The sequence below is a fragment of the Paroedura picta genome, chromosome 8, assembly GCF_049243985.1.
Source record: "Paroedura picta isolate Pp20150507F chromosome 8, Ppicta_v3.0, whole genome shotgun sequence".
Classification (NCBI taxonomy): domain Eukaryota; kingdom Metazoa; phylum Chordata; class Lepidosauria; order Squamata; family Gekkonidae; genus Paroedura; species Paroedura picta.
The window spans coordinates 47,584,094-47,611,493 of record NC_135376.1 but is presented as its reverse complement, the minus strand read 5'-3'; the positions used below and the strand labels follow the sequence as shown (position 1 = coordinate 47,611,493).

The following is a 27,400-nucleotide window of genomic DNA, read 5'->3' as shown; positions in this document are numbered from 1 at the left end:
TCTGTCTTGCTCCTTGAGTTGGGCAGGCATCAGGTTTAATTCAAATGTCTTTATTCCTTATCTGAGTGCCTATTTTTTCTCTATTCTGTTGGCATTTCTGAACTATTCCTCTGTGCCTACTTGGGCATCAGGCATAGTTATGAAGTTGTTGCTGTCATCCTACTCTGGCCAGAAAATTGGAGGGAGGGTACCCAAATATAATAGTTTCATGCTGTTTTAAGCCTCCCTTTTCCAGTACATTTTAAAAGACAATTTTAAAAAATGGTTCCCAAAATCCACTTTATATCTACTGCTGCCATCTTCACAGATTGGGATCACCTTGAGCTATGTCAATTCAAAGCAATTATAGGGACATATCAGATCACTTGCTGTCCTGACCTCCCATCATGACCTGTATTACCAACGAAATACCTTGATGAGAAGAAACTTAATAGGATATTTGCCATTTTGTAAAAAATCAATGTGATGTACATAAACATTTTTTCACACATTCAGTACAGTATCAAGTGGTGACTTGCATGTGTGAATGAGGCATCACAGAACAAAAAATCACAGACAGAATTTCCATATAATGTAAAACCTATTTTCCACCAAAAGTTAAGTAATCATAAACATAAGAGAAGTTGCTCTACAGTTCCAGGGTCATACAGGTTCTAGTGGCAGAGAAATAAAGCAGCGTTCTTCAACAATCCTTTGCATTTCTTAGTATCTTGCTTGATCAGCTTCCATCAAGCAGTTAAGAATCCAATTTATGTTGATCACCTCTCATGATGTTTATCAATCTTATGATTCATAAGGAGAAGGTTTAACTAATGATCCTAGATCCTGTGCACTCAGTGAAGCTGAAATCTGGATACAAAGGAACGTATGTCAGTGAAAAATGTGTGTATCCCAGCACCCGGTCCCTCAGCTTCCATTAGTCTGACAATATCCCTTTAAACTATAACACAACTGTTCTGCCAAACCATTTCTCTCCTGCCTTCAGTTCGTGACAGGATAGATGACTTAAGCAATACTTGAAAGTGCTAGTTCTCCTGACAGGAATTTATGAGATTTGGCAAGTAAGGATGACCCGTACAACTCTATTGACCTAAATAATCCACGTGGAATCCACCCAGCAATACCGCTGTGTCTGAGGTGCCCTCCCCAGTTCTCTCAAGCATGCGTCTAACTTGACTGGAGTCCAGCAAGCAGCACCACTGACAACATACAGCCAACTCTTTTTGCTTCTTTTACTTCCTTGCTCGACTTCAAGAAGCAAGCGAGATACTCCACAAAACACTATCTTCTGAGCCTCAAGAAGTTTAAAAGGTTACCATTTTCCAACCCTCAGAGTGTTGGCACATGCTGAGACATTCAAGGGAAATCTATGGCACTCATCCTACAAGGGTCTTCATCTTGAGGAGGAAGGCACCACTTAAATAAATCACTACCATTGACATAACTTCTGGCTTCACGATGGATGCTGCTTGCCAGAACAAATTAACCCAAACACCAGATGTGCCATTTGCACTATTGTAGGAAAGTGACAAGGTCTATTTCCAACCAGAGAATCCCAGGTTCACAAATATTAGGTAGCTTATGGAGTACAGACATATTGTATTTCACTATCACTATGTTGTTGATTTTTATTTTTTAAATCTTACTCTCCAAATATGTCATAATTGCCACTTGAAGTTAATAAGAAGTGCAGGGAACTTAATTTTATAAATGAAGATTTTAGCTGCCATTACTGAATATTAAACATACATGTCCCTTTTCCACACTTCATGTACCTTTGTCTCTACTAAGCCTAGTGAGTTATGCCTCTGTTATTCTGGTGTTGTACTTTGTATAACATGCTGTTTCATGAATTCATTAAATATTCTCATTCCAGTGCTGTCTGTATACTGATATTTCTTTCTGAATATTTTTTGTACATTGTCTTTTTAGCATATGGTCAACTTATTCTTTCAAATCATCATCATTAACATTAGCACTAATAACCCTACTGAATCCAGTTAAGACAATTCAGAAAAGAGAATTTGTTCATGTAAATTGATGGGTCCTCCAGCCTCATGTAAACAGCACCCATTTGTGTTCCACACAGAGAAGGGGAAACTTCATGCAGCCTAGCACTCCACCTGGGGCACAGAAGGTTACATCCCCCACCATTTGCAAAAACTAGCCCTCTCTTCTATAGATGGGAAGCATCTTTCTCAAGCATGGTCCCCATCTGCAGATAACTAAATCTGCATGTGGAGCCAGACTGACAAAAAGGGAAATTTTCTCCAAAGCTGAGTTTCGTGGGAAAATATTAACACTTTTAAACTACACTGAAATTTAAGTTCACACACACACAACAAAAATATATGTGCAGGTGCAGAGAACTTATTGTCAGTGGGGCTTCCAGGTTCTTGCAGCTGGCATGGTAATTCTTGGGGGCCCTGTGGCTAATATGATGGCTCTCAGTGACTTTCACAGCTGCCGCAACTTGAAATGTGGTAGTAAGAAGGGGGGAGGAATGTCTGAGAGAGAGAGAGAGAAAAGGAGATGGTATGAGGGAGGCAAGAAAGAAAGAGGCGGAGAGAAAGAGAAGGGTCCAGAATTGAGAGGGATCAATCAAAAGGATCAGAATGGGAAGACTGACATATAAGGGCTTCCCCTGCCCAACTTTTCCTGATTCTATTCATTTCCACTATTTCTTTCTTGTTAGCTTGTTAGTGTCCCTGTTCTATGTCAGTATGAAATTTATTTTATTTACTTTCTATTCATAATAAAGATTGTTTATTATTTCATTTACTAAATGCTGTCTGATTTGAATTCAAGGGGAGAATTACCTCGTAAAGGCATTTAGATTCTCTGCTAGTTACCCACTTCTCAAAAGTTGTTCCCCACATGCACATGTCTTCTGACATGCATTTTGGGTAATACTCCTCACAAGTTTCTTGCACATCCCTACTTGTAATGTATAATATATGCCCCCGTTGTACAGTGGTACAGCCAAAGCACACACACACTTCTAAACTACAACAACAATACAGAAAGTAAATTCTTCTTGGAAAGATAAGAGTTCACTCAATGGTTTCTTCATTCCACAAATCTGTAAAATCTACCTATACATAGCTACAATTAACTCTACTATGAGAGTACATCAACCAGCAGATGCCAAGGACATAAGAACAGTGTTACTGAATTATGAACAGTCTAGATTTAGAAGCCTGTCTCTGAATCAATGCAGGATAATACAAAAAAAGCACACAAGAGGACAGAACAATTATAGATTAGTCCCAGCAGGTTATCTTCTGAAGCAAGAGGTCCCAGTCTCTGGGTTTCCTGGAAGCCACACTTTCATTTCAGGAAGACATGTTTCTGAATCCCATATGAATCAAATTGAGCTATGGTGGCCCAAATGAAATGCAGACCTGCACACAGATTCTAAGAAAGTAGCAAGTTTAACTCTGTTGCAAGCAAAACAAGGAAGAGCCCTGAGGGTCTCTAAAACCTAGCAGATTTATTACCTCATAATTCTGCTTCATCAGATGCATGTTCAGACACCTTCTTCTTCAATATTCCTACCAAGGTTCTGGTACTGAGCTGATAATGCACCTGAAACTCAAAACTTAGTTTCCATGATTAAGTTTCACACCTTATTTTCCTCAGGAGGATAGTACATGCCAATTTCTAGCAACCACATGTCATGGCAAGGTCACATCAATTCAGTTTTTGGTATGATTGTGATGGTACACCAAAAGAAGGGCTGAGCTGAACTCAGCCCATGATAACTATTACCTACATGGAACTGTCTTGTCACAGCACTGTGAGCAGGTAATGTTATTTTCATCCTATTGCTTAAGATGTTTATTTGCGCTGTTCACCACATCTATCTTGCATAAAATCTCAGGAACACTTTTGGCAATCATTCTTGTTAAAACAACTGAATGTTTGAACAACTTCTGACATACTGTCATGATCATCAGTCCTTCCTGTCCAGGTCTGTGTATTTTAACTGACCACTGTTAAATTCACAGACACAGATTTTTCCCAGTCCTCCCCTCTGAGATTCTTACAATGTGACATGTCAGAGATTGAACCTTACATGCAAAGGTTGCATTTAACCACACCCCTCTGAAATGCCCTGTTCCCTATTAGTCATGAAAAGTATAGGATGTGAACTCATAAGTTAATGGGCACAAATATAATAAAAGAGCCTGATTCAACCATACAGTTTGAGGCAAAGAGACCAAGGCCATAAGCTCAGCCATAGAATTTGAACCTGTTTTCACACTGAAACATAATGATCTATCAATACTGTAATTAACAACCTCCTTGGAAGTTTTTGAAGTCAAAATTAAAGGATACTAATCCTTTAAATAATAAATAGAGCCCTTGTTTATACATTCAGAGAGGGGCTTGGAATGTGACTGGTGAACAACAAACTCTCTACTGTTCTTGCTCCCCCTCCTACTCCATGATAATAGTTCTCCGTGGGACAGCATGCCACATTTTAATGAAAAAAAACCTAATACCGAGTACTTGGTCACCTGCTTCGCTAGAAGACTCACACAACTGAGCCTCCAGGCAAATGGGTATTCATGCAGAGCACCCAGTTCATCTCCACTGGAGGGGGCAGGATGCTATCACATCCTCCAAACAAGTTTGGATATTTCTTGGAATAGTTTTATGGATGTGCTGGGAGATAGCTCACCTTCCATGCAACACCTGCTCAGAAATGGATTCGCATCTCCCCAACCATTTGTCAAAACACCTGAGCAGCAATCTTCAGACAGGGGGATTTACTGGCAAATGTAACAAAAGTTTTATTTACACTTTGATCTTCCCCTTTGTTTCTCTTTAAATACCCAGTACCAGTTAAAATTTAATTGACAATTTTATTGTTTGGTTCTTTCTGCGTTTCAAAAAAGAAATTAAACCAAACACTGGCAGAAAGGAGCACAGAAATGTCACCTGGAAATGCTGTTCTGACTGTTTGTAATCATACAAGAGAAGAACAAGTGATGAAGGCAATCTTAACTTAATTAAAATGGTTTGCTGTAAAACTGAAGCCTAGAAAAAAGAGACCTCTAGTAACACACTGGCATAATTGTGACAAAGCAGACAATGGTAAATTCTGATAAAAAGGAGTATCTGCATGAAGACAAATTCACACAAATAGAGAAACTTTACCATTAGTGGTGGCACTAAAGGTAAAGGTAAAGGTATCCCCTGTGCAAGCACCGAGTCATGTCTGACCCTTGGGGTGATGCCCTCTAGCGTTTTCATGGCAGACTCAATACGGGGTGGTTTGCCATCCCCTTCCCCAGTTATTGCCGTTTACCCCCCAGCAAGCTGGGTACTCATTTTACCGACCTCGGAGGAATGGAAGGCTGAGTCAACCTTGAGCCGGCTGCTGGGATTGAACTCTCAGCCTCATGGGCAAAGCTTTCAGACGGCTGCCTTACCACTATGCGCCACAAGAGGCTCTAGTGGTGGCACTAACAAAGGTAAAAGAGTAAAACAAATTAAATTAAAACTCAGAATTGGTACATTGGGTAAATTATTCGCATTCTTATACATTTCTCACTGACAGACACAGAACACGCCTCACTATCTGCAAATAGACAAGTAGAGGCTATGCAGGCCAGGAGCCAGTTAGTGTACAAATGTGTGTAGCCATTCCAATTCAGCCCCCATGTTGTATATTTATTGATGTGAAAACATCATTACCAGTGTCCTAAGGAGAAATGCAATAGAAGTCATTGCCGAAGTGACGTGGCAGAGTGGGGAGATAAAGGAAAGTACATGTGGAGTAGACGGGTCCCCACCGCCTCTCCTTGCCACTGCCATCACCTCAGGCCAGTAAACAGCTTCTGCACAGCAGGCTCTTCACCTCGGCTTTTGGGTTGCCACTGTGGTGGTTGTGTATGGGCCCTGCTGCATCCTGTGGTAGTGGGAGAAGCAGCAAGAGGACCAGCAGAGACCTGCCGTTGGAGCAGGGAAGCAGAAGAGGAGGCATTGGCAGCTTGTTGCTGGCCTGAGGTGACGGCAGTGGTGAGGAGAGATGGGGGGGGGTCCAATCCTCTCCACTCTTAACCACTACAGCAAACTAGAACCCCAGGATGTATGCAGTCCTGCTTCAGGAATCTGCTGGTAAAAGGACAACGTTGCTGGGCCACTTCTATATGTCTTCTGCCAAAAAATACTAACTAGATGATCTCTAACATGCTGTAGAAAGAAAAGGTAGGGGGCCTCCATTGACAACTTAACTGAAGGCAGTGGAGGTGAGGAGGGGGAAAGGAGGACACCCAGGCATTTGCATCCACCACCCCCGCCATGGAGATTTCACATAGATCTTACACAAGAATGAGTTTTTTGTATACACTGCAGCAGAACAGTCTGCTTCCCCCCAGAGATTTGTGTGAGTTGGTTTAATCTCACAGGATGGAATTCCCTCCATGCTCTGTTAGTTGTGTTTTTTAGCCACAAAATAGCTGCCATGGGAAGGGAGGCTGAGGGAGTAGCAGGGCATAGTTGCGTTAAGTCCAGTGAACTAGATGGTCTAGAGCAGTCTTTTTCAACCTTTTGAACATGGAGGCACATCTGAAAAATATTTCTGACTTCAAGGCACATCAGCTGGCCACCTCCCTGCTTCCCTGGAAGTGACATCACCTAGACTCAATTGATCTGCATTGCTTATAGGTTGCCAACTTCCAGGTGGAGTCTGGAGATCTCAAAGAACTACAAACTGATCCACAGCCAAGATCCTGCATAATAGAGAAAGAAGGCTATCAAAATGCGAGATGCACACACACAAATCTTGGTGAATGCTCTCACTTGGTGAATGCTCTCACATCACAGTGTGATGGCATCACTAATAAAACAAAATGCTTGTTAAGATAGTTTCATTTGTGTGTGCAGTATGCTAAATAGCAAACCTTGACTGAGCTAAACAATGAAGCATTCATCTCAGCTGTCTGCACAATAAATGGGATTGAGCTAATTGTTGTCAGCTCTCCACTTTTGGTGGTTATAGCATTATAATTGAAACAACCACATTTTCCTTCTGTGATATGAAGCATGCCCCCCACCGCCACCAAGATAGTTTAAAAAAATCAAAAGAAGAGGCAAAAATCAGGGTTCATTTGTTCTAGCTCTGCCCACCAATTGCTCTGGCTTTGCACACCATTTGTTGCCCCCTGCTCTAACAGTCCCACTGGTCAGAGTCACCACTGCAACCAAGTGTTGCAAATATAACCTTTGCAGAGTGTTGTGTATGTCCCTCCTTCTTGATTAATTCACCTATGTAGAAGATAAGAAGGCTTGAATCACACACAATTGATACCAATGCTTGAAATGCTTTCTTTGAAGAAGAAAACTGACAACGAACTGAAGAAGACTATTGAAACGGCCTTTATCTAGAAATTCATTTCTGAGCTCTTATATTTTTGGGATTCCATTCTCTCACAACAGTTTCAGCACCTATTTGTTATGTAGCAGAAACACTGAGGAGACATTTGAAATCATGCTATATACAGTTTGTGGAATGTTTTAACATCTGTGAGAGACTTCGATTTATAAGTAAGTAAACTCGTGGAATTAAAGTTTCTTTGTTAAGAAAATGCAAGTATTTACTTTGAAGACATAGTCAGAACTGGTTCACAAAGCACAGGGCGAGCAATATAGGGGTTCTTTCTCCTCTCTTGGAAATTCAAACCAGGCACAATTCAAATGAGTCAAAACATAGGGCCATTTCGCACGGCTTCAAAATAGCACAATGGTTGCTAATTGAAAACGCTACTAATTTGCCTTAACGCACGACGTCGCAGACAATCTGCAACACTCCTGAAACCAATCAGCAAAAAGCGCTTCGTTGTAGCGCTTTCAGGGGAATCCAGAAAAGTGGATTCACCCTCCGGATAGCGATACACTCCTGCAACCAATCTGCAACACTAGCGCTAAAGACCTGTGCGTTACCACTGTTGCGGGTTCTTCAAAGTCCCTCCTCCTGAGCCTGTCCTCCAAACTTCCGGCGAAGCGATCGCCATTTTTTTTTCTCCGAGCGAACGGGGATAAACGCACCAGCGAGCCTCTTTCTGTTTAGAGGCTTCCCTGGCTTCAGTCCTTCACCTTTAGTCACTAAGCACAAACCACATAAAAGCCCGTTTGCTGAAATAAAGTCCCTTTATTTTTTACACATTAATTCAGCCGAAAATCGGGCCCGTGAGAGGGGGGGGGGATTTTTTTTTTATCACTCGAGGCAGCGTGCCAACGATCATACAATCAAACGACAGCTCACATTAGGCAGCTGGATGGGTCTCTCCGTTGCAACGAATCTACCTAGATTCGTTGCTATGGGTCTGTTTTTTTTTTTTTAAACCTTTCTTAAAGGGAAAGGGGCTGTTTGGGAGCATGCTAACGGCTGCCCATTGGCTGCTTGATGGCCAGGGGCGGGACGAGCTTGGCAATAGCGCTTCCTTTCTAGCGATTTCTGCCGAGACCGGAAGCCTGTGGGAAACGCTAAAAAACGCAACTGATTCCACTACAAAGGCAGGTATGCATAACGACGAATTCCACTATTTTAAATGGCGATTTTTCATTCCGCAAACAATTTGCAACAAAGATCCCCGTGCGAAAAGGCCCATAGAGATAACTATTTGGGCTTCAAGGAATAGGATGGTGTGGTAAACTACAGGGCACTAAGGAAAGGGGAGGCAAGGAATTTGTGAAGGGGGTGAAACGCATAAAATATAACGGCAGGAAATCAACCTTGGGTGTCAAGCAAAAGCATCTGTGTTACTTAAGGGCACAAAGGCCAGGCTAGCTAAACACACTGACATGCAACAGCATAAAACAGAATAAAATCATGGCAGAAATACTTGGGGCTTCTGACAACATACTTACTAAATGCAATTGTATTGTTGTATTGTTTATGTTGTAGCTCCTAACGAAATGAGTTTTGATTTTGCCTAACACAGTGTTGCATTTCTGTCTGGCTTATTTCCACTGCGTACCTCCCCTGCTGTTTGCCTGGTTCCACACTGCTTGCTCCCCCACTCTCTCTATGTTTTTGGAGAACAGGGGTTGATTGATTTGTGGCATCAGAAAAATGACGAAATAAACAACCATTAAGATAGTTCATCAGTGGGCCATGTTTTAATATTCTTGGTTGTCTGGCAATCAGTAAACTTTAAATAAAATGCCTTTATTTTTAATGTTGAGTAATTGTAAAAAAAAAAAAAAAAAAGTGGACATACCTGATATAAGTTTAATTTTGTATTTTTTAAAATAGCCTATTAAATACTTACTTATGCATTTCTTGATTAGGTATACAGATCACATGACTAAAATAAACATTGTCATTAATATGCATATTGTTATTTACATATTTACTTTTTTACCAGAAGAATTACAGATCGGGGAGGGGCACCCTTTTGTATTCTGGCCTCAGGAATAAGATGAGCTAATTACTGCCCTCTGAGGCCACACAGGTACATTGGGAGATTGCAGGCCAGTTACTGAACATGTGACGGGAGAAGAATTATACCCTCATTAACTCAACTGAGGTTTTTTAAAGCTAATGCTCAGAGTTTCACCAGAAAACAGTGACTGAATTGACTTGAATCTTAAGAGTTTAGCAGGGCAGTCCAAGGCTGGTTTGCACTCTTCTGTGCCTATTGGCTTCAGTGGGGATCTAAGGGTCTTACTCTATCAATCCATTTAGTCCAATTTCATCCTGATCCCAGGGATGAGGGAACAAAAGAACTGATCAAAGGGAAAATGTACCCCGCTCTGGATTTCTCCTAAAGAGATAGTTAAAAGACCAGAAAAGAATATGAGAGATCACTGGATTAGATACAGAGATATTTTGACTAAATCAAAAGAAGGCACTAAAATGTTGAGGTGGGAAGAAATATCTGAGGCAGTGGATGGATGGTTTCAGTACCACCAGCTATATGAATGTTTTAAGAGAGACAAAGTAACGGGCTTTAGTTTTAAGAAATCCAGATTTGAGATAGAGATAATAGACAAGGATGAGAAACTTATATCAAAGGCTTATAAAATGCTATTAGAGTAGGACACTGAAACGGAAAGTGTTAAATTAGTCATGGTTAAGTGGGCCAAGGATCTAGGCTATCCAATAGATATGGAGACTTGGGGAAATTTATGGAAGAAACAAATTAAGTTCTCAGATAGTTACGATTTGAGGGAAAGTTTTTATAAAATGTACTTCAGGTGGTACTTAACTCCATCAAAATTGGCAAAATGGTCTCAGGATACTGACAAGAGATGTTGGAAATGTAAGATAAATGAGGGCCACTTTTTCCATATGTGGTGGAGCTGCCCAGGGATGGCTAAATTTTGGAACAAAATATATGTAGAACTTAAGAGAATGCTGGGTGTTAACTTCAAAAAGAAACCAGAACTACTTCTATTAGGTATAACGAGAGGTGAAATACCTAAAGAATTGAATATATTGTTATTGTATGCCTTAACAGCAGCCAGAATGGTGGTAGCAAAAGTTTGGAAAACAAAGGAGACCCCATCGCTGGAGGATTGGAAAATGAAATTATTGGATTTTTCAAAAATGGCTAGACTCACAGCATTGTTCAAGGACACAGACTTAGAAAAGTATAAAAGTCAATGGAGACCATTTTGGAATTATATGGGGAAAACATATATAAATTTGGAGTGGGAATCCTCAGTTGAGATTTAAATAGGAGGTTCAGAATTTGTTTATTTGCATTTGTCTCAGTGTACAAAAATTATACAATATGTTGTATAAAGTGTTACTGGAAGTTTAATCATGTTATATTGGAAGACTACAAGATTTATGTTATTATGGAAATCTATTATTAATAAAGTTACTAATAAAATTTAAAAAAAAAGAAAAAAAAAGGGGAAAATGTTTTTTAAGGAGTTTAAATTGGATTTGGGAATTTACATTTGAACAGGTGCAGTCTGATCTACAGAAGCTAAACTTAAGGGGATTTATTTATTAATATAGCATAAATCCCTGCAGCCAAGACAGAGGCACATAGGTCAAAGACACATAAGCATGTTTCCTATAAACACAGAAACTGCTGTGCCTACACCATAGTTGCCATTTTTAGCTCTTTCCACACAAAGGGTGGGTGCTGGCTTGCAGTTTGGTTTTGCCTTTTAAATGAAAGGTGACTGCTTTAAGAGTCTCTTGAAGTTGCTCAAGCAAGGATGAGAAACCTTTTGGTGCAAGTCCCAAAACTCCATAAGGCTCATCTGTGAAGATGTTGGTGTACCAGCAAACGAGAAGAGGAAGAAAGGAAAGGGCTACACTTGTCAGACATACTGAACAAGCTGAGTCACAACAGTGCTCTCAGGACCTCAGGGTAGGTATGCCAGCCTCCACGTGGGATACCCTGAAATTAGAGCTTATCTCCAGACTATGGACATCAGTTCCTCTGGAGGAAATGGCAGCTTTGGAGGGTGGACTCAATGGCACCATACCCCACCGAGGTCCCTGTCCTCCCCTGGATCCATCCTCAAATCTCCAGGATAATGCTATCCTGGAGCTGACAATCCTGCTCCTCCATCCTCCTCCAATGGCCAAGGGGGATCTTGCAGCCATACTTAAGGGAATTGCCTCTGTTCCTTGGGCAAAGAATCAGTTCTGAATGCCATTCAAGATAATCTGGCATGCTGCTGGTCTGAATATCCCTGGAGGAGGCCTGCTCCTGCGCAAAATACAAATAAATGTATAACATTATTGTAGGAGCCCCTTCCGCTTGACCAATGTGGTTCTATCCAACATGGTACAATTTCAAAATATAATTGGATTTGATTAAATGTTGGGCTTTACCCACCATTGGTTGAATAAGGGCCACTACATACTTCACAGTGCAGCTCTGTGACATAACAATCTAAAATTCAGATACATGGGCAAATGAAATTTTTGCTTCCTCTGAACACCACCAATACTCCTTCTCTTTCTCAAACCAAACTGATCAAACGACTTCAATTCTTATCCAAAATTACCTTCTTAGATTTGGGTAATTTCTCGAGGAAGACAGACAGTCAGCCTTTGCCTCAGACAACTGATAGCTGCAAGTATGAGCTTATTGTCTCCAGCACTGTGAGAGTTAATCATCTTTCTACAGTCCAGTAGCATCTACCAACACTTGAAGAGGTGATGATTTCACAAGCAAAGGACTGAGCCTTGAGCCAAGCAATTCTGTTGTAAAGAGGCTAGAAAAAGCTGAGCATTCCTCACAGCCCAAATCCTAGTATTGCTCAAAGTAATTAAAGAGGAAGCAAAAAAGGATGAAATGTCCAACAGGATAGCAAATGCTCATCCTGAATGATCTCCAGTACACATGTTCTTCTATATCCACAGGATGGGTCCAAGGCAATATACACTGGGATTTTAGTCCCATACAACTCCTCACCCTGTAGGGATGCCTGCCTCCAGGTGGGACCTGGGAATCCTCAAGAATTACATCTTATCTTCAGAATACAGAGATGGATTCCTCTCGACCAAGTGGATGCTTTGGGCACTAGTCTTGCCAGGTCCCCCCTAGCCACCAGTGGGGGAAGGGAAAGGCAGGGTTGCCAGATCCAGGTTGGAGATTTGGGGATGGAGCCTGAGGAGGACAGGGACTTTAGCAGGGTCTAATGCCATAGAGGCCACCCTCCAAAGCTGCCACTTTCTCCAGGAAAACTAATCTCTGTAATCTGGAGATGAACTGTGATTCTGAAGAATCCCTGGGTCCAATCTGGAGGCTGCCATCCCTAGTGGATGCTGTGGCAATGTTGTCCACTGAGGTCCAGGATCCATCCTTCAATCTTCGAGTTTCCCATCCTGGATCTGGCAGCTCTGATGGGGACTGGGGGGACCTAGCAACCGCATCTCCCCAAGAAAAAGGCCATTCATAGCCATAATTTGGGGAGTCACCTGCTAGTAAATGTTTAACACTCTAATTTCTAATATTGCAGCAACCATAACATATACTGGTGTAGCATATTCTCCATTTTGTTTTGTGCTGTCATTGTTATGTTTTAAAATGTACAGACACCCTCTAATATTAGCCTCCATGCTTCATAAAGACCTGCCATGCAGTATGAGGACTCCCTCATGACCAGCATTTTTGCTCCAAGGCTGAAAAAGAGATCAAAGGGAAAGGGCAGCAGACCCAATTAAGAAGGATGCTATTTGGGACAAAAAGGGCCATTGACCATTCTCTTATCTGCCCCAAAAATTGAGTGGTGCTTTCATTTCCATTTCCCGACAAAGGCCCAGCACAAGTATCAGTAATTTCTAGGGAAGAAAAACAATTACAGTTTGGAGTGAGTTCTTAGCCACTAAAGTTTAACAGATCATTTTTGAAATTTGTAGCAGTGCAGTCATGGATCTGTTGGTTTTTCTGTCCTCTTTGCCATCTGGAATAGCAAACACCAAATATGCATCAGAACAAATCCCTAGCATTTGGTTTCTGAACACTGTATTACACATGCTTAATCAGTCTATCCCCCAAGGATCTGAAATAGGTAAACACATAATTTCTACAATATTCAAAAGAGAAAAAGAGAACTAGAAGCTAAAAATGGAACATGGGGGCATAAAGGTTTGTCTGAACTAATGAATACCGTGCAGTAGAGCTAACTTGCAAAATACATTATGCACATCTGAACTCAAGAGCCTGTACTGAAAGTGTGACTGCAGAGGATGGATGTTAGCATCAAAAAAGTTGTCTTTGTGTGATGACTGACTCAGAGAAATTTGCAATAATACATTCCAAATCCAACCATGCCATGCTAACTGAGAAGCAGAATTTGCCATGTCCTTTCTTTTCCTCCTCCCTATCTACCAAAATACAGGTCCTAAATCTAAAGTTTATTGTTTCCATTTTTATCTTGATTATGTTTTGATCCATAGTCTGCACTCATTACACCAACCCTAAAGGCCTTCAGTCTGAGAAAGAAGATATTAAAAAAAATACCAAAGGCAGAATCTGATGAGTTCTGGTTTTATTCTTTTCAAAGAGTCTTCATTGATTCTCCAGCTAAGCATGCATCTGTGTAATCTGATATTTTCTGTGCTAGCTTCAGGCTGAACTCAAAGGATACAATCAAAGGATATGCAGTTTCCATCGCATCCACAAGCTTTCACCCAGCATAACTGTTTAGGGCTAACCGTGATCCTGTAGTTTGCCCTCTCTGTTGTAGCTTTAGCACTCAGAAAGGGGGGGGGCGGATACTGATCCAGGAGGCTTTCTCCTACAGAGCACTCTCAGCACCAATGATCTCGGGAATTGAGTGTGTTTGCCTGGGATGGGGCACAGTTGAGAATCTGGCTATCTGGCTAATGTACCATCTGCCTAATACACTAACACCCTATCGGGTCTACTGAAAGCATTCTTGTCCTAGGGAAGTTCAATGTTCATGCAGACAAACCTGCCTCTAATCAGAACCTGGAACTGATGTTCTCACAATTTATTGCCAGCCTCACCCATCAAGCAGGCCACACCCTAGATTTGGTGCAGGGTTAGAGGTTGATCTGAAAGCACTGAAACCTGTTCCATGGTCAAATCACTTTGCTCTGAAAGTCTGGCTGCATACTACATGCCCTCCCTGTATAGAGGCCGAGGCCATATTTACACCTGCCTGTGGAGACTTATGGATCCTGTTGGATTCCTGAATGCTACCCCAGTGACTCATTAGATGACTTAGTCAACAACTGGCATTGACGAGATCATGCCTGGATGCCCTCTCCGCCCCCATCTTAAGTCATCCCCCTGGTACGCTGGCGAGCTGAGAGGTAAGAAACAGGAGCTGAGATGGCTGGAGTGAGTTTGGAAGGCAACCTGTGATGAAGCAGCAAGAAAACCTTGTAGAACACTTATGGAAGCCTATGAGATGGCAGTGAAAACTTTGAAGAGATATTTCCATGCAGTTTTCATTGCATCCGCAATTGTTCAGCACAATTGTTCAGGGTACATGTTTTTACTGTTGTTAGCCACCCTGAGCTTGTTGTTATGGAGGGGTGGCCAATAAATCTAATATTTAAAAATGCTTGTCCACACTATGGGCAAAAAGAAAGCCCTTGTCTGCACAACTTGCACAACTGATACATTCTATTCTAGGTCATCCATAAGAAACTTCTTCCATCCCCATTTTGACAATTAACCTGCAGATTAGCATCACTGGGGGGACTTCTAATTCTTGAAGTCCCTGCCTTGATATGTACTGAGCAAAAGAAACAATGAATCGAATGTCTTAGATTTATGGATGGTTAGGTGAATAGGGAACTGGCTAGAGAACTGCACCCAAAGAATGGTTGTCAATAATATTTCATCAGATTGGAGGGAGGTGAGCAGAGGGGTGCAGCAGGGTTTGATGCTGGGTCTGGTACTTTTCAACATTTTTATCAATGATCTGAATGAGGGGGTAGAGGAACTATTCATTAAATTTGTGGATGACACCAAACTGGGGGGAGTAGCAAATACTCCAGAAGATATAGAGTTCAATGAGATCTGGACACCCTGGGAAAGTAGGCAAATGAGAACAAAATGCAATTTAATAAGGATAAGTGCAGAGTTCTATGTCTATCAGGATCACAAAAATGAGAAGCATGCATACTGGATAGGAGATACGTTTCTAGGTAGCAGTGTGTGTGAATGTGATCTTGGGGTACTGGTGGACTGTAAGCTAAATATGAGCAGACAGTGTGATTAGGCAGTAAAAAGGCAAACATGGTCTTGGACTGTATCAACAGAAACATCATATTAAAATGACAAGATGTCATATTCCCCTTATATTGCATTGGTCAGACCCCATCTGGAGTACTATGTGCAGTTCTGTAGGCCTCACTTCAAAAAGGACGTGAATAAAATTGAGAGAGTTCAGAGGAGTGTGACAAGAATTATCCAGGGCCTGGGAACCAAACCCTATGAGGAAAGGCTAAGAAACTTGAGAATGTTCAGCCTGGAGAAGAGGAGGTTGAGAGGGAACATGATTGCTGTATTTAAGTATTTGAAATGCTGTCACTTAGAGGAGGGCAGGGAAAAATTCCTGCTGGCTGCAAAGGACAGAACTCGCAGTAATGGCTTTAAACTACATGTAGAACAATATTGGCTAGATATCAGGGGGGAAATGTTCACAGAGTAGTTTAGAACTGGAATTGACTGCCTAAGGAGGTGGTGAGCTCCCCTGCACTGGTAATCTTCAAGCAGCAGCTGGGCAAATACTTATCCTTGATGCTTTAGGCTGATCCTACATTGAGCAGGGGCTGGATTAGATGACCTGTATGGCCCCTTCCAACTCTATGATTCTATATGGAGAAGACATCGGCTGTTTCAGAAAAGCATAGGGCTCCCTAATCTTTTTTTCCCCCATGTTTTTTTTTCTTTTCCCTATGCCTGAGACTTATTTGTAATCCTTCTGTGTACAGTTGATTTTGTCTAGTCCAGGTGGTAGGTTGCAACCTGGCAAGGATGATTCACTTGTCCAGAGATAGGCACCCCATCATATTTTTCAAGTGACAACCTTGCAGGGAATAACAAGTGGAAGAAGCCAAGACTGTCTCAGTGTAGAGAATTTAACGATACAGGTGGCAACCTGGCAACTCTAATGTAGGACAAGCTGCTCTCTCCACTCCTGGGATATGTCCCAGGAAGAAGATCTGGCACTGACAAGTGCTTACACACACATCCTGGGAATGATTTTGTATTCATTTAGCACAAACAGTTTGCTAGGTACTGTAATCAAAATAAACAGGTTGCAGACATCACCTATGATTTAAATTAGGCAGACAAGACAGGGAGATGGAGAAATTAGGGATTAATACATCAGTCACTGAGATAGTGAATGGGAAAAGTCCAGTAGCCATATGCTGAAAAAAGGTGAAGCTGGTGTAATTCAAGAAGAGCTTTGCGGGCAGACTCTCAAAAAGAATGTAAAGGATAGCAGGTTGTGACAGGAGGCAGCATGGCAGCTTCACCATGCATGGCAGAAGGTACAAAGAATACACTGAAAAAAGAAAATAAAGTGAAGGGGTGGGTTGGCAGAAGATGAGATTCTGTGGAGCAACAAAAGAAAAGGTGACAGAAGAAAGGGGAAAGTGTGGAAAGGCTTTTACATGCAGCTCTGCTAGCTACATGACATTGCAGGAAACATCAAGTGGAAGGGGACCAAACCATGATGGTCATTTTCATTAAAGGATTCAGGAAAGGAAAAATTTGCTAGGGCCACTGTGCCAAGCAAATGACCACAGCTAAAGTGTGGTGGCACAAAACTCACAATCCTCTATATTCCATGCAACAAAATCACACCTTTAGAAACAAAAGCTAGCACAGCAGCCCTCACCAACATTTTCACAGTGCCCATGGTAACTCCTCTATCCCTCAAACATCATGAAGCTGCTCACTGAAAAATCTACCACACTTAGCCAACACATGGAAGGCACCAATCAATACTCAACAGCAATGGTAGCTTCACTGAAGCAAAGCAACTCCACCCCCACCCCATGGTTTACGTTAATATTAGCAGGCTTGCAGGTGTCTGTAATAGGGCCGCTCTGCCTATGCCATCCTTATCTCCTTCAAAGCCAGATTCAAGAATGTGGAAATAGGCTGTGAGAGCCTTTACTCAGTTCTTTAACTAGAAGTAGAAATGAAGGTTATCATCCTCTGGAGGATTCCGCCAAGCTTCCCAACTGGGTTTGGAAGACCACCTGGTGCCAGATGGCCAAAGACTATAATTAAGTCACAGACAAGAGGGAAGATGTACTAATTAGGGTTGTGCACAGCAGCGTCCAAATTGGCTGCTCCAGGCCACCACAGCCAGCGCCTCGCCGTGGGACGGGAGGGAGGGTGCGTGGCTGCGCACCCTCCCCCCCTCCATGGTGAGGCGCTGGCTGTGGTGGCCTGGAGTGGCCAATTCAGATGCTGCCGCACACAATCCTAGTGCTAATGTTATGAATGGTGCTCCATCACCCATAGTCCCATCAGCGAGACTGCCACTTACATGATCCTAGTTCTTTAGACACTGGAGCAGCTCATGCCTTGAATCAATCTTCGTTGGTCTTAAAGGTGCTATTGGGCTTAATTTTCAATGGCTTCATATCATACAACTTGATATACCACAGCTAATATGCCAGGTGCACTGTCATGGTTGGATGAAGACGTAACTGAAATCCTACCTTCCACTGAGATTATGGGAGCAGAGGAGCCATTGTATGAAACTCTTTCTTAACAAAACTACAGATCATCTAATGCTGGAGGGGAGGGATCTTTTGGGGGTCAAAGGCTGGCACAGAATTAAATAGATTTCATATATTAACTTTGGTTTCTGGGTTAAGAAGTGGATTAGAACTAGGGATATTTCCAAATCCTGCCATAATAGGAGTTATCTCTAGAATAAGTTATTCTGAGTTATTCAACTCATGGAATGGAAACCCCATATGACTATTTTCACCAAGTTTCCAATGAATTTTCCAATGATGTATTTTGGACTTGAGGGTAAGGGTAGGTTATGTATTGGATAGACACCATCAAGATGGAACTACTGTGGAGGAACAGACAATAAGCCGTAGCCAATCTGTTCCTCTACATATTTCTGGTAAGGCCTCAGAGGAGGAGCATGGCTCATGGCTTAAGTGCCATTCAGTGCTAAATACACACTCAGGGTGGCTGTCCCACCCCAAGTGCCTCCTCCTCCAACCAGCTTGCCTGTCTGTCCATTGGCCAGCCAATCACCTTCCATCCCCCACCCCTGACCACCCCCTCCTGACTCCACTTGTCTCTGAGGCTTGGAGGCTGCAGATCCCTGCTGCATGAGAGCTGCCCCTGCCGGTGAATTCCCTTACAGCTGCCTGCAGCCCTTCCAGGTCCTGAGGGGAGGGGGAGGCCATCCACAGAGTTCTTCCACTCCACCCCCCTAATCTAGTACCCAATGTATTCCTGAATGCAATGGGCTTTAAAAAGCATTATAAAATACACACCAAATTCATCCATGTAAATAGTGTTCATAGAAGATGGCCAGAACAGACACTTGATGCAGCAAAACTATGGAATAAATAACATCCATGTAACCTAACAAACATGACCAATGCTTAAACTATCCAACCACATGAAGCACCTCAGCCAATCTGCTGAAACCAAAGGAAACCACATAGAAAATGCATACATCATGAAATCATACACACCCCAGGATCTTTGCACTAGTCATAACTCAAAAACTACATGGTTACACCTAAAGAATAAGGGGGTGGGGGGATTCTTCCCATCTATGAAGTCCTGACAAACATGTTCCTATTCAGCATGACAGGTGGAGTGAGTTGCTCAGCAAGACACCTACATGAGCTCTCCCCTGCACTGCTGCCTCCAGAACTCCCCTCTTAAAAAGCCACTCTTTACAAAGCTATCTGTTCAAATTTATAAATAATTCCCCTTCTCACATCCTGCATTGTTAGACGCCCAATTAAAAAACACCAGCCACATATTACAGCCCATCAAGCTCCCAAGCTGCTACTCACCAAGGTGAGAGGTAAATAACAGCACCTGATTGACAATTTGTACACTAGAAGCCTTGCAGTCTCATCAGAATGCTGCCAACAGCATTCCTACCCATTATTATCTAGAGGGAGCCGGCAGAGAGGCAGGCACCTCCACACCTTTCTATTCAATAATTTCCAGTTCTTTGAACAAAAGGTATCAGATGCTCAAGGAACAGAAACATTAATTACTGTTTAGATTTATCCCAAAGACCTCTGGATGCATGTATATAATTAATTACATTGTCATAGGCAATTGTATGCATATAAACACAATTACAATACGTAATTAACACAAATAATGGAGAAACCAGAGAGAGTTGAAGGCAAAGGGCTTTTCACATAGCAGAAGCCAGCTTAAAAAACAAAAAGAACCTGACCTTGTTGCATTTTCCGAAAGCCAGAAAACCTAGACTGTGGCTAACCAGCCCTAACCTAATTGCCTTTATCAGAAGAGTCCCACTGATTTTCTAGCAGGACCTAAGTAAGAATTTCAGCCAAAGTCATACAAAGCTCTTGATGGACAATACATTCTCTTTTCAGACCATCAGAGATTACGTTCTAGGACAATTAACAAGAATTCATGGCTGGGCTTTCCTATGAAAAGTTATATCCAACAAAAAAGTACTAAAAATATGGGGCTGCATAGATAAAGCCCAAAATCTTAAATGTCGCCTAAATGAAACACAGAAGCCATGCAAAAGTGCGAGGTGCAGGTATAATTGCTCTCTAGTACTCAATGCTTTTCAAATAACTAAATGGCCACATTGTGCAGCAAAGGTTTAACTTTTCTTGTTCTTTATTTGAATCACCAATGGTTGTGAGGAGAAATGTTGGCAAGAAACTTGTATCTATATTTACTAGCCGAAAATCAATTAACATCTGAATTCTGAAAGATCATTGACTCAGCTGTCTCACATCTTTAAGGAGCAATTAGGACACAGCAATTTTGTGAATTAATGAGATATTCTGGTAGGAACCGGCGGAATACAACACATTTGGTGCTGTCAGATGCACGTATGCCCATGATCACACACTCCTTTTAACAAGTGGCAAGGCATAACTGCCCCAACCTCCTTCCAACTGTTTCCACTGCAAGAACTGCTGCTGGATAATTGTGCCTGCATCTTTGGACTTTGCACTTCATATCTACCACATGAACAGCTGGAAAAGACTCGGGATACATGGCATGGATCCAATTTTCATTGTGTGAAACAACCATTATTTGCATACTAATAGAGAAACAATCCTTTGAAGAGGATCTGTATATTATGTGAACCACAATGAATGTACTATAATCTCTGCTCCATTGGTAAACATGCACAAGTTGTACATGGCTGTCTACAAAGACCTACGAACCCTAGGATGAGAAAAGAAATAGGACAATCCTTGTACTGCCAACCACAGGGCAACTCCTTTAAGCCAAAACAATATTCTTCCTCTTCCAGGAAGAAAAAAGAAAAGGCCACCCACAAGAGTTTTCTTCCACTCCAAAATTTCAATCCTCTTCCTGTTCCTGCATTCCTCATGCCCTCCCAGCACCCAAGGAGCCTATTCCTAAAGAATGGGAACCTAGAAACAAAGTATATATTCATGGAAAGAACTACAAATACACATTTCCATCCCATCTACAGCTAACACCATGGTTTGAGCACATCTCTCATGCAGCAGCCCTATAGAAGATGCTTAGGTGGCTAAAAATCTGAATATCCATTCCACTAACTAGTTATGTTTTCCATGTTCCTATTAATTTCAGTTCACGTGCATGTTTCTAATCAAAAGTATCAATATACAGAAGAAAGACTGAACTATCTAGTTGCAAGTAAAGGGTTTCCTCATCTGTCTCAAGGGAACAATAGTGTAAACACCTGATGAAAACAGTAATCATGGCTGAGTGATAGTTCTGAGAGAAAAGTCTACAACACATGTGAAATGTAGGGCATATAGAAATACTGAAGACTGGTATTACAAACCGATACATAATTCCTTGCCAGCAATTTTGCAATTGGTGGCAGATTAAAGAAGACTTTCCTTGTTCTTTGGCACTTTTTCTTTCCCTGAGCCTGAATCCATAACCTGTGAATCAAACACTTGTTGCCAGTATGTTAGTTAGTTTATTCAATATAGCACTTTGGCCAGATAAATACAAGCACAAAATATTTCAGGATATAAGATAAAATATAAACATTTCACTGGATACCAGGGAAATATAGAAGGAGGAGGAGGTTTAACAAATTTTGAAAATTTTGAAACTAAATAAAACGTATACAAGATTTAAAAGTTGACATATGTATAGGACAATTAAAAGTTAATTTTTTTTAAATGTTATATATTCTCCTCTAAGTCAACTTTTATAGATGCTTAGCTGAGTATTTTGGACAGTATTTTTGGATGCAATATTTGGTAACTTGTGTAATACTTGAGGTTTTACCTTTCCATAGGCTTTACCTTCTGTATAACTAGAGCTGATTCCATATGGACAGAAAAGGCCGGAGCGGTGTCAGTATGGGCCCGGAGTTAACCCGTGTCCATATGACATCACCACCAGGCCGCCGCCCTCCTGGGCCTGGCACTGATCAGGCCCCAGAAGCCCTGTGCTAATCTCTGTCACTGGGATAAGATGTAATTCTGGAGTGGGGGGTCACCAGGTCCTGTCTGGAGGCTGGAAACCCTGAATGTTTACTTCATTTATGCCTTGCCTTTCTCCCTAGTAGGGAACCAAAGCACATGGTGTAGGTGCGGCTGACAAGGTCACCCATAGCAGAGTTTCCATAACAGACTGAGGATTGGAACCTGAGTGTCCTAGTCCAACATGTCAACCACTAAAACAACACTGTCAAAAAACGTAACAGAAGCAGGAGACAAGAGAAGCTAGCAACAGACAATACATTCATTGGTACTAGAAAATCCCAGGTCTCTTTTAGTTTCCTCTAAGATAGTGAAATAACCACAGTCACTTTATACACCATATATGTGTATCTGAGTGTTCAATATGACCACCATATGGAATTCAATATTCAATCTGACCACACCATTTGATGCTACTAAACTATAATATTTTCTCTAAAGCTATCCTCAAGTTGAGAGGTGTGCTGAGAAGAACTGAGCATGGGGCTTAAATAATAGTATTTCTTATGACAACAGATGCTAAGCCACATACACAGAAGTACATTCTGTTCCATAGCCCCCCACTCTAGTGCTGAAGCAGCAGTCTCTTTGTTAGACCCTGCAAAGTGGAGTGAGAAAAATTAAGGATTTATATACACATGCACACACACCACATTGCCTGTCTCTAACACAATCATCCAACTTCTAAGATTCATTTGCAAATGACTTCTGATTCAACATAAAATAAATTCTTTTAGCAAGTATGATTTCTTATTTTGGTTTAAAAATGTGCTCTTTATTATTCTGCACTGGATCTGCTTGTTTCCCGCATTTCTGTAACGACACGCAGCCTTGTACCCTCCATTAGCTTTTTCAAAGAAAACCCACTATTTTCTCTTCTTCTCAGGCAGGTTTTTAAAGCCCCAGGAGAGATCTCTACACTGGAATTAAATGTATACAAAACCACCACTTTTGCCAGTTTCTATTACTGAAAGCAAAAGGGGCACTTTGTCAATTTTTAAAAAGAGAAAACCAGTGTAGATGCAGCCTCTATGTGCTCATCAGGTGAATAAACTAGGAACCAGAATCCTGTCCTGATCCAGAGAGCAAAAGAGAAGCAACACAGTGAAGGGATGTTGCAACAGTAGAGCATGCACGCACATACGCAGGCAGGGCATTCCTCTCAGTTGCTTTGTATCATCTCTGTGTTCAGGAAACAGGCTCCCAAGCAGCAAGCAGTAATAAAAGTCTTGCAGTCAGGCCCATAATAGCTTGGAGCTCTAATGTGAGCCCAAATCACCATTTCACTGTGCCCCCTTAGGCCAATTGCTTGACCTCCTTACACCACAATCAAGCCCACTGTCAAATTGGGTAGAAGCAAGACTGCAGCAGCGAGGATTAAAAGGCCTGCCACTACTCTCTGAGATTATTTTTCCCCCTTGGAGGCAGAGCTGACTTTAGCATTTGACTTTCCCTGTAGGTTCACAGTGGTGGCAGGCGTTTAAAGAATAAAGCTAATTAATCATGAGCTCCGAGCATGTGCTTTCTCCCAGGAGACAGAAAGGGAAAAAATGTAAGTCTTCCAAGATCCTGGATGGATATCACTTATTTAATAACATAGAATCATAGAATAGAGTTGGAAGGTACCTACAAGGTCACCTAGTCCAACCCCCTGCACAATGCAGGAACTCACAACTACCTGCCCATCCACGGTGATCCCAATTTCATGTCTAAGTGATCCCTCCACCAAAAATCTCCAGAATCCAAGCTGGTTTGGTTCATTTCCCATAAACGTGGTGGCTTGGTTCACTTCCCACAAACACCCCAGTTATCCAGCCCATTCCATGTGTGAAACACACCTTCTAATGTGCCTTTGCAGCCAAATGACCTATCCATCAGTATGAAGGAAAAGCAGAATGTGACTACACTGCACTACATCCATCTGACCATGGCTAACGAGAATCATCTAAAATAAAATAATGTTTTGTAGGAGAAAAGTATTGGAAAGAAATAACATCCTTTTCTGAGATTCACCTACCTTTGGAAAAACAAAACCCTTATTTCCTCAAAGTATCAGGACCATTTTGAACACTTGTAACAGGCAATTGAAAAAAGTATTGAAAATCCATACCAGCAACTTAGCTCTTTTGGTGGAATGGTAAGCATCTAAATGCTTAAGGTGAAAACACAGGAATAGCTCACTTTGCTAAACAGACTATAGCTGTGTGTGTGTGTGGGGGGGGGGGTGTTTACAAATCAGGATTCTACAACACTCAATGATATGACACACCTTTTGAGGGCAGGAATGCTTTCTTTCGTTCTGAATAACTGCAGAGAAAAGGCAGCATGCCCCAGTCAAATATCAGCATGCATGTTACATATAGCTAAGTAAATCCAGCAACCATCAGACTTCCAGGTCATAAAGTAAGTAAGACCAAACTGTAAGCAGGTGCCTGCCCACATCCTAGCAATATGGAAGGGCAGCCTAGACATGAAAGGATTGGGCCCCAAAGGACCGATAAAAGGGAGGGTGGAATGTTAATCCTAAAAGGCTGGGGAACACATTTTTCGGAGCCACAAGTTCCACTTTGAGTTTCTAATTGTTCTGCGCCTGATTGTAGAATGAGCAAAAGGAGTCCAGGAGGAGAGGGTCATCGTGTCCCCGGCCCTGCAGGAGAAGTTGAACTGCTTCCAGCCTTCGTGGCAGAGCCGGCTTTGCCATGTCTTCCCCCATAATAAACACAAAACTAGAAGTCTTTCTTATGGCCGTTCAAGGTGCATTATAAAGCGAGACGCCAGCGCGCGAAGCGTCCCTAACCTAACAATGTCCCTTTCATTGCTCTATCCAGCAGACACACGGCGTGTAATAAAGCTACACCCAGCGCAGCGAGTCAGAATAAGACTTCAAGGGCGCCACCTTTTGATAAAACGGAGGGAAAAGAGCTCTCGCTCCACTACCGCTCCCGTTCAATGCAAACTTTCCGGGATGCCTCCGCGCGTTTTCGAGCTCTCCGACGTTTGGCGGGGGCCGGGAAGCGGGGAGGGGTCTGCAACCGCCCTGCCTTAATGCGTGCATGAGAAACGGAGCTTCCCCGGGTTTCCGTGTCTCTTGCGGCAGGCGGGGGGCGGCAGCGCGGATGCGCTCCACAAAGCTGACGCGGGGCTTCCACCGAGAAGACAGGCTGCCCCCCCCCCCGCCCACTCGCAAACACACCCCGCAGCCCCTCCTACCCCGCGTTTTTCGTTTTCTCACGCGGACGCGCCGAAGCGTTTCGGGGTGTCCTGTTGGACTCAAAGGGATCTGCGGGGAGCTCTGGAGGGCGGGGCGGGGCGCTGCTAAGCCCAGTCCACCTTCCTCCTGCCGCCCGTCCAGAAGGGCCAGGCACGCAGCAGAGCGCTGAGGGGGCTCCGGGCCGCTCTGCTCTGGCAGGTGCCCCCCCCCCCACCCCGAAACTTTCCTTGGCCGGAGGGGTGCGGGACGGCGGCCCAGCCCAGCCCAGCCCTCCCCGGCCCTCCCGTCCCGTCGGACTCACGCTGCTGTTGTAGCCGGACCAGTGCACCATGGCTTGGTTGTGGGCCGCGTCGCCGGCGAGGGCAAAGGTCGTGCTGGTCAGTTTGAGCTCTTCGCCGCCTCCGCGCAGCCGGCCCAGCCGCCCTTCCTCCTTCGAGGCCCTGCCCTGCGCTCGGGCCGCCTTCTGGCCGTCCGCGGCTACCCCGACGTGGTCCGGGGCGAGGGGCCGCGGGTCCTCGCTGCTCCTCTTCGCCCGGGGCGCTCGACCAGCCTCGGTGCCTTCCCGCCGGGCGGCTGCGGGCAACAGTTGCGCCTCCGCGGAGCCGAGCGCCGGGGCTCCCCCGCCAGCCCTTGCCCTGCCCGAGAGTTGGCCGGATCGGCCGGATCCTCTCCCGGGCGCCGAGGAGCCCCAGCCATCCCTCCCCCCGACCGCCGGCCGAGGCTCTCGGAGCTCCAGCGGGGCTTCAGCGCCGTCCTCCCCTCCTCCTTCTCCCCGCGCCCCAGCACCCCATCCGCCGCAGGGTTGCTCCGGCAGGGCCGGCCCTTCTTCGCCACCGCTTGGCCCAAGAGACACTCCCCGAGGAACCTCCAGCGGCGCCGGTTGCTGCAGCAGCTTCCCCCGGAAAGATGCCCGAGACGACGACGAAGGAGCCGAGCAAGCCCGGCAAGTTATCTCAGCGCGGCTGAGGCGCCAAGTGCCGAGCAAAAGCCATGCGATCCAGGCGATGGAGCATCCCGAGGACCAGCCAGCCCCTCTCTCCATGCCTTGCCCAGCGACTCGAAGGGCTTCGAGGGGGATCCTTTCGGGAAGGAGGGAGGGGAAAGCCCGCTCGCCCGGTGCCGTTTCGCAGCCAAAGGTCTCTCCGTCCACCTTTTGCTCAGCCGCGGCGATGGCGACGAGCAGTTTTGATTTTTTATATATAAAGCAAAAAGAAAAAAAGAATACAAAACTCCTGTAGTTGGATTCTGTTCTTTCACTCTTGGTGGGTTTTCTCCCTCTCTCTCTCTCTCTCTCTCTTTCTGTCTTTTTTTCCCCTTCCTTTTTTTTCCTTTTAAAAAAAGTGCTTTTCAGTGAAACGGTTCACGTTCGAGGATTTGATCAAGTAAAAGGATAGCACCACCAAGGGGAGGAGCTGCTGCGCCCGAGCCAAACGCAACGGTTGAAATCGACCAGCAAGTCGCCAGCCACGCTGCACTTCCAGCGGAATCCGGAATGGGGTGTCTGTCTGTGTGTGCGGGTGGGTGTGCGTTTCTCTCTCTCTTTCTCTCTCTCTCTCTGTATGTGTGTATGCGCGCGCGCGCCTCAGTGTGTGCGTCTCTCTCGGTGAACCGGGCGAGTGCCAGAAACTACAGCGGCGTGCGGGGGCAGGAAAACAACAACAGCCAAAGAGAAGCCCTGAGGGGGGTTTCTCCTCGCTCGGTGGATGAATGGGAAGCAGAGGCTGGAAAGAACCCGGCACAGCAGGCGCCAAAGGTTTCCCAGCGACAGCACCCAGAAAAAGGATCTCTCCTCTCTCTCTCTCTCCCGCTTTGATAATCTCAATGTAAATCACTGAAGTAACAGACTCGGGTTCGGGGTGGGGGGGGAGGGGTGCGCTGGCGTGAGTGAGAGAAAGCAAGGAACCTCCACTCTGATGTATGTCTGTTCAGAATCAGTCCAGCTGGTTTCAATAGGAATTATTCTGTTAGATAGGATCAGAGTTCCGGATTCCCTGTGGCTGGTAAAGCGCGCAAAAGAGAGGCGTCTCCAGGACGATCCGCACCGTCTTCCCTGCAGA

The 27,400-nt window shown here is 43.7% G+C and overlaps 1 protein-coding gene across 4 annotated transcripts in view; it reads right to left on the bottom strand.

Annotated features, from left to right (window-relative positions):
- Window positions 1-27,121, bottom strand: part of SORCS3 (sortilin related VPS10 domain containing receptor 3) — a 563,192-nt gene extending 536,071 nt beyond the window's left edge. For 3 of the 4 annotated variants that reach the window (XR_013233573.1, XM_077349660.1, XM_077349662.1), the window contains exon 1: window positions 25,645-27,121. Coding sequence is in view for 3 of the 4 variants with exons in the window: in XM_077349660.1 (XP_077205775.1) it covers window positions 25,645-26,385 (741 nt within the window). In the remaining variant the exon portion in view is untranslated. The remainder of the gene's footprint in view (window positions 1-25,644) is intronic. The other variant, XM_077349659.1, reaches the window with a different exon arrangement.
- Window positions 27,122-27,400: the final 279 nt, after the last annotated feature.